The sequence below is a fragment of the Manis pentadactyla genome, chromosome 5 (assembly GCF_030020395.1).
Source record: "Manis pentadactyla isolate mManPen7 chromosome 5, mManPen7.hap1, whole genome shotgun sequence".
Classification (NCBI taxonomy): domain Eukaryota; kingdom Metazoa; phylum Chordata; class Mammalia; order Pholidota; family Manidae; genus Manis; species Manis pentadactyla.
This window is the reverse complement of record NC_080023.1, coordinates 8,046,410-8,054,031: the sequence shown is the minus strand read 5'-3', so window position 1 is coordinate 8,054,031 and position 7,622 is coordinate 8,046,410. Positions and strand designations below refer to the sequence as shown.

Here is a 7,622-nt window from a genome sequence, read left to right as displayed (position 1 = left end):
GTCTGGGACTCTTTGCCAAGTCCCATGTGTGGTTCAGGACTTTTGCTTCCCAAAGACAGAAGCCTACAAACTGGCAAAAGTAAACGGAGGAATTTGGTGTATATATTAGGGCATTTTAACAAAGGCCTAAGTACCTATGGGAGAAAGGACAGAACCACTGGTCTTTAAGAAAACTGGAAGCATAAGAATGATGTCAGTGTACTCTCTCTCCCAATCTCCACCCCGCCTTGTGTCTACTGTCTGCGCATCCTCACTCTTGCTACAGGCTGGCTTGCTCCACATAGCAGGAGACATGTCTTCCAGCCTCTGAACAGGGAGTGACTCACACTCATTCTGGTCACAGGTTTAGAAATTCGCTCACTTTGGGTTGGGTTCCCACCCTTGAGCCACCACCTCGGCCATCACCAAGTAGCTCTATATGATCACGGGAGCTTTTCTGCCAACAACACAAGTGAAGTAGAAAAACAGAACTTTCCAGAAACATGGAGGCTACTGGGATGACAATGAAATTGACATCCAGGGCACAGTGGAGGTGCACAGCCAAGAGACAAGGGAGATGCTTCTGGAAAGTCTAATGTAAACATTTTGATGTCCCGGGAACTCTGTTGCATTTTCCAAACCAAAAGAGATAGCTGTCAAGACTTCAGTGCATGTATGTACTCACTTATTCATTCCTTAGACATTTACTGGAGCTAAACTAGAGGAAAAAATAAGAATAAGATATGACCCCTACCCTCAGAGTTTACTTCCTGCTGGAGGAAGCAGACAAGTATACTAATGATGTCAGTATTGCGGGCCGAGCGTATTAATGAGGGTCCATAGAGGGCAGTGTTTTTCATGCTGTAGGCTGAGACCCATTGGCAAGTCATTAAATCAACTTAGTGGGCTACAGACAGCATTAAAAAAAGAAAAGGAACTAAAACAGGCCAGAATATATCAGTGTGCATTGCACAGCCGTATAGAAGTGAGAATCTTCTGGTACAATTGTGTTTCAGTTGCGTGGGAGGCTGTGTTTTTGTAGGTTTGTGCACCAAGTTGTGGTGTAAAATACATTTCTTCCTTTAGGTCACTGTCAAAAAACACCTTTTGAAAGACACGAATAAGATGTAAGGACACAGCGAAGAGACCTGCAGATGAGACAAGTAGATGAGGAAAGGCTGTCTGAAGAAGAGAGCTCTTCAGCTGAAGTTTGGAGGAGAGGCAGCCATTCCGAAAGAATGAGCAGCTTTTGCATAAGGCGCAGAGGACCGAGGAAGCAGGGCAGACTGATTACGTCCCGTGCTGAAGTGTAGCAGGAGGGGACCTAGGATGGGTCACGCGTTCTGGCCTGAATCCGCCAAGCTGCCAACCCAAGCCCAAGGGCTGATGGCGCAGGACCAGGAGAGGGGACGCATGCTTACAACAAAGAGTAGAAAGCCATGGATGGTAACTGGAATTTCCAGGATGCTATAAAACGTCAGAAGTGCTGAAGGTTGCTTTTCCTTAGAGAGCCGGAGAAAACTTCATGCAGGAGGGAGCATTTGGGGGTGACCTGTGAATGATTTATAGGTTTGGCCCAGGGATCGATAGCCTGATGTTTGTGCTGCTGAATGTGTGGGGTTGGGTGAGGAAGAAGCATTCTGAGAGAATCAGAGCCAAAGAGGAGACTTGGGACAGGCACCCCCCCTGAAATGAGGGGTCTTTAACCAACTGTAGTAGTTCTTTGAGTGAGTCCGAGGTCCAGTTCCAAATGACATGTAATTCTCTAGTTGACACTCTCCAGTGTGTGCATTGGACAGCGGCAGTCTAGCTTCATAGCCAAGAGGCTAGGACCTGTGGGAAGGGTTCAGACCCGCTTACTGACTGTGTGGCATTGGTCTTGCTACCTCATCTTCCTGTGCAGAGAACTCGTGGGTAAAACTCGTATCTGTGGCAACCATGGAAGTGTGCCACTCAGTTCACGTTCAAGAAGGAGCTTGACGTTCAACTGAGAGTCTGTTGTTAGCCGTCGGCCTTCAGCTGCAGCGTCACCTGGGCTCACTGCCGAATTCAAGCTGAGGTCAGGCTCTTCCCAGAAGCCCCTAGGCAGTGATGGAGCATGGGGGCAGTACTAGGGCCTGGCTGTACCTGAGTGATATGGGGGCTCTCCAAAAAGGCAGAGGGGCTTTGGATCACCCCCTTGGGTGTGCCAAGGCTTTGCTAAAGCTGTATCAGTGTCCGGCTCTACCCCACCCTGCGTCCTCCAACCTCTTCCCTGTCAGAGGCATCAGATCTGCTTTGCAGTCTGAAGGCTTTCCTCACCCAGTCCTGGTTCCTTCCTCTGTATCTTTTTTAGGCAAAGTTCCCAAGAAGCCTCTTGCACTGCCTGGCATCTGTGAACCTGAATGGACACAAAGCCTGCATGTCAGGCTGCCTCACATCTCACTCCTTGAGTTGCTGCTCTTCCTACACTCATTTGCTAGACAAGTCCACTTAGCTTGCAGGGTTTTAATGCCATTTCTACATTGGAGACTCTCTAATTTGTGACTCCAGGTCTGAGCAGGCTGCTGAACGTCAGGGACATAAATCTAATTCTTATTTATTCTTATTTAACATCTCCATCGGCTACTCAATAGGGACCTAAGACATAGTGTGTCCAAATTCAAACTCTTGATCTTTTCTCTTGAATCTGTCCCTTCTTTAATCTTTCCCATGTCAGTAAACAGCAATTCTGTATTTATAGTTGCTGAGGGCAAACATTTTTGTGTTATCCTTGATTTCTCTCATTCTCTCAAAGCCCACATCCAATCCATCAGCAAATCTTGTGGGGTCCACCTAAAAATACAAACTGAGCCTAACCAGCTCTCATCACCGGCACCAGAGAGCACTATTCCGTGCCACAGTGTCCTCTCCTCAGGATTTTGCAATAGCCTCCTGCTTGGAATTCCACTTCTACTCTCAACACATTCTAACTATTCTCCACATGGCAGCCAGGGTACTCCTTTTGTAAGCCAGATCATGTCCTTCACCTTAAAACCCTCCTACATCGCCTGTCACTTAGAATAAAGCCTTAATCCTCAAAATAACCTGCAAGACCTGATGTCATCCAGCCCTTCCTTCAGTTTCCCCCTTGTTTCCCCACCTCTTTAATTCAAACCACCCTGACTTCACTGTTGACCCCTAAATACTCCATCATACTCTTGCCGTAGGATTTAGTATGTGTGATTCCCTAGAATACTTTCCCCCCAGATATCTGAATGGCCCCCTCCCTCACCTCCTTCCATTTCTGCTCACCTGCCTCTCATCAGTGACACCTTCCCCAAGCTCTGTAGGCAGAATGGCATATGTGAACACACCTTTCTCCTTTCCCTGCTGTACTTGTCTGCCATTCTCTCAACATAATTGATTCTTGTCTTAAATCTCTCTTCTCTACAGTTGGGAGGATGCAGTTGGGAGGATGTAAGTTCAGGGAGGGCAAAATATTTTATCCCTTACTATATTTCAGTGTCATGCATGTGGCAGGAACCCAAAAATATGTCTGGTATACAAACTAATGAATAAGGATAATAATAGTGCTGACCTCACACAGGGGTTGTGATCTCCAATAACTGATGTAAATAACTTAGTACAGTGCTGGGCACACAATAAGTACCCAACAACTGTGAGTTTGTGTTAATGATGTTAGTAATTCTTAGTCATGGCTGCCTAATGTAAGTGGACACTGAGTGGTGGTGTCCAGGCTGAGGACACAGTCTGATAGCCATGATCAGGCATGGGGAAGAGGGTTTATTAAACAAGGGACTTTAGCAAGTCAGTGTTAGAATAGTGCGAGTACAGGATGCCTATAACAGAAGCAAGTCACGAAACTTAGGGTGGGGAAGAAAGATGGGAAAAGATTACAATTGGCTTCCCACAAGGGGTGATATTTTAGAAGATATGTGAACTTATCCAGGTAAAGATAAAAAAAAGAAAAAAACACCTCCTGACCAATAAGTTATCCTGGTAAAGGTAAGGATGGTTCCAGGTGGGCGGGAACCATGTAAAATAGCTTGGAGCCTGGAGAGAACACGAAGCCTCGAAGTGCTGGAAGTGCTGGAAAAAAAAAAGTCCTTGGAAAACACAGCTGACCTGAATGGCTCGTCCGTGAGGACAGTGTCTAGGGCTCTATTAGTAATTGTACAAAATTTTTAGTCTTAATACATGATCAAAATTAACTTCAAATATTAGTAAAGGAGATTTTATTTTTCTACAGTGCACTCTGAAAATGACTCCTGACCACTTCTAAATCCCAGCTAGGATTCCCACCAGTGCTCTCTCCCCAATCCCAGGAGCCAGCAGCTGGCTGTGGGCTTTCTCCTCCGACCTTGCTGCTGAGCAGAAGCATATGCATACCTCCCCTCCTCACAAAAAGAGTCACTTCCTAGTGGAGACAGAGCTGAACATAGATCTTGGATGTAGGCATATCACGGGAGTCTTGACACTTCCATCCACGGCCAGGCCCAGCTAGGCACTGGGGAGGTGACTTGATCTCAGGAAATGTGCAGTATAAAAAAAGGGATAAGGCATCGAAACATTAAAATGTCAATTAACAATAAAACCATAAAAAATGTGAAGCTGGTAAAATGATGAGAAGGTTACCTAAAGAATGTTAATAGGAAGTCAAAAGAGGGAGAGACCATTGCAGTCACGTAAGACATCCCACAGCAAGGACAGTTTGAACTGGATCCTGGAGAACGAGTAGGATTCTGAGAGACGGCTGACAGCTGGCTGATCCCGCACAGTGACAGGGGAGGTTGTGGGGTGGGGGCAGAGAGGCAGGGGAGGCAGCATGAGCAAAGACGGTAGGAAACTTCAATTAGTGTTCTGGGGTTTGGAAGAGACTCTCTTGAACCCAATGATCTTTCCACTTGCATACTTAAACTAATTCATGCACCTAAAGAGGGACAGAGTTATTAAACACCTAGGATTTTGCAAGCTTTTGGGAGAGGATTTTAAATCCAACCAAGGAAACAAACAAAAAAAAACGATGTGTAAAGAGCAAAGGCATGGATCATAATAGTCAGCTCTTTTACAGTTAGAGCTATTTAAATCTGAAGCTCAAGAAACTACATGTTTAAGAGCCTAAGCAGTCTTCAGTTGACTTTCAATTAACCTCTTTTGCCATTTCGCATCTAGGGAAATTGAAAAATATTTTTATAGTCCAACAAAAAATTATTTTATGAAAGAATTACATACATTTGAAAGTCACTTATAATAATCTTTCAAAATATGTGATGTTTGCAGCTGAATCAAACCAAATTGTATTTATCCCTTATCAGTTCTAGCTATCCTGGCACAGCTCACTTGTTAATAAGATTCAGACAAAGCCTAGCCTTCTGGTGCAAAAGGGAAAACCCACAGTGGTTTGAAAATGAATTTCTCTAATCACGCCACATCTCATTAGTTGATTCCTTTTTTTCTTTTTAAACATGTCCTCCCAAATGTGTGCCCACCTCTTTATGTAGACTGTTCTTCCTCTATCCTTCTGAGTTGGAGGAGAGCATTTGTTTATTCAGCTTAAACGAAATCTCAATAAGGACAAGGAAGAGGTTCTTCTTTCCTTTCATCCTCCCCCCTTGGAAAGAACAAGACCATGCTAGATTTGCCTAAAAACAATTGTAGAGACCATGTCATTCAATTTTCACTTTGATGATGGTTAAGTGGAGTCACCTAACCTCCTTGGCATTCAAAATCATTAGATTCTTACCCCTCCCACCATAACTGGTCTCCAAAAAGGATTCACTGTTGCAGCAGTCGGTGCTGCAGTAACAAACTGCACAATCCTGGTGGCCTGGCACAACAGACAGTGAAATATACACAGTCTAATGTGGTTTTCCTGGGACTCTTCTCCATCCCGTGACTCCAATTTCTCTTCATCTTATAATATAGCTGCCTTACCATGTCATTTCTAAAGACATTTCAGTGCAGAAGAGAGAGAAAAGCAAAGAGGCACGCCGGCTTGTGACTGCCTCAGCCTGAAAGTAATGTGTGTCATCCTGCTTTCAAATCTTTGGCCAGAAGGAGTCTCCTGGCCTCAACCTAACTGCAAGGGGGAGTGGGAGAAAGTGGAAGAAGATACGGAATAGCTGGTGAGCAATAACCATCTCAGCCTCAATTATATAATTGATTACATTTGATTCTCTGCTGAGCCAAGTTCAGAAGAAGCACATGGGGAACATGGAATTCTCAGCACCTTGAAATCCTTGTCCAGAACCAGCCTGGAGTGCAGAGTGCACCCATTCTGGAGGCATAGTATACTGACTGCCTGGCTTGCCATCTTCCGGCAATAAGACCTTTGACCGGTCTCACAGATACTCTGAGCTTCAGTGTCTGCATGAGTAAAATGGAGAGAATATTGACGCAGCGAGGCAGTTGGGAGGATCAGAAGAAATGGCTGCAAAGCATCTGGGAAAGGACCTAGCCAATACAACACATATAATTTTTAAAAGTAGCAATTATTATTATTGTATTTTAGTGATAATAATAAAAAGGCAATATCATCTTCATTATGTAAAATAATGAGTCAGTATATTTAATTTACCAAAAATAATGAAAATAATTTTGAAATGTATGCATCTCTGAGACTCCCTAGTTGAGTTCAGAATCAGCTCTGACCCTGCATTTCATTTACTTTTAGCAGAAAATATAGCATATCATTACCTTTAGAGTTTCTCATTTCAGACAGAAAAAGAAATCAGGCTTTTAAAGTAATTGCAAAATTCTTAGAGGGACCTAAATGAAAGCAGAGTGGTAAGTTTCCATGACAATATCTGAACAACACAAAGGGAAGGAAGGGAGAGGGGAAGGGGAACATTTAATGAGCACTTACATGATGTTAAACAGTGTGTTTGCCACTTTACATCCAGTATCTGGCTGAAGCACGGGATGATGTAATGAGATCAGTATAATGGTCACAGTTTTACGGACGAACAAACAGACTCAAAGGTAGACTTTCCTCGGTCAACCATTTAGAATGTTGCTGAGAGGGACACGGTCCCTCTCTGCGTGCAAGCCTTGCCTACACGGTCCTGTAACAGCCAGTCTCCTGCAGTTGCATCTTCTTCCCATTTCTCATTCTGAATGTCCCATGTCGTCACGGCTTGACCCCTCTGTTTGTTCACAGTCTTTCTCGGAGCTTCTCCAGAGTTAGCACGCCAAGCCCCCTTTCCAGCTTGATTGCTCACCAGCACAGCAGGCTCCTCTTTCCTTCTGAACACAGGAAAACTTTCCTTAGATCCATTGCCTTGCCTACTCAGAGAGAGTCCTTGCTCGTAGTAGTAAGCCTCGGATGAAGGTGGACAGAGTGGTGGGGTGGTGAAATCACCGCGCTCCTCATCCGTCCTAATAAGGACAGTGGGGCAGAATGATCAGTAAGGAGGAAGCCAGATCTAGAGGGAAATCTGATGAGTTCCAGGATGTGTGCGTGGTCTCAACGGGTCTCCCCACAGGTTCCTTATTAACAGAAAGAGGAAAAACAGTACCTACGCAGTGGTGTTAGCAATAGAGGAGCATAGGGTTATCACCTACCTCTGGAAGTGATGCATTGAGGGGGAAACACCACCACTTTTGAGAATTGCTACCAGGATTAGGTTGCTGAAACTAATCATAAGGACATATCGAACAAT

The 7,622-nt window shown here is 44.6% G+C and overlaps 1 protein-coding gene across 1 annotated transcript in view; it reads right to left on the bottom strand.

The window, feature by feature from the left end:
- Positions 1–6,442: 6,442 nt before the first annotated feature.
- The window catches only part of LOC130683926 (uncharacterized), a 35,192-nt gene continuing 34,012 nt past the window's right edge, over positions 6,443–7,622 (bottom strand). The window contains exon 4 of the mRNA XM_057503224.1: positions 6,443–7,338. Coding sequence (XP_057359207.1) covers positions 6,966–7,338 — 373 coding nt within the window. The 3' untranslated portion in view covers positions 6,443–6,965. The remainder of the gene's footprint in view (positions 7,339–7,622) is intronic.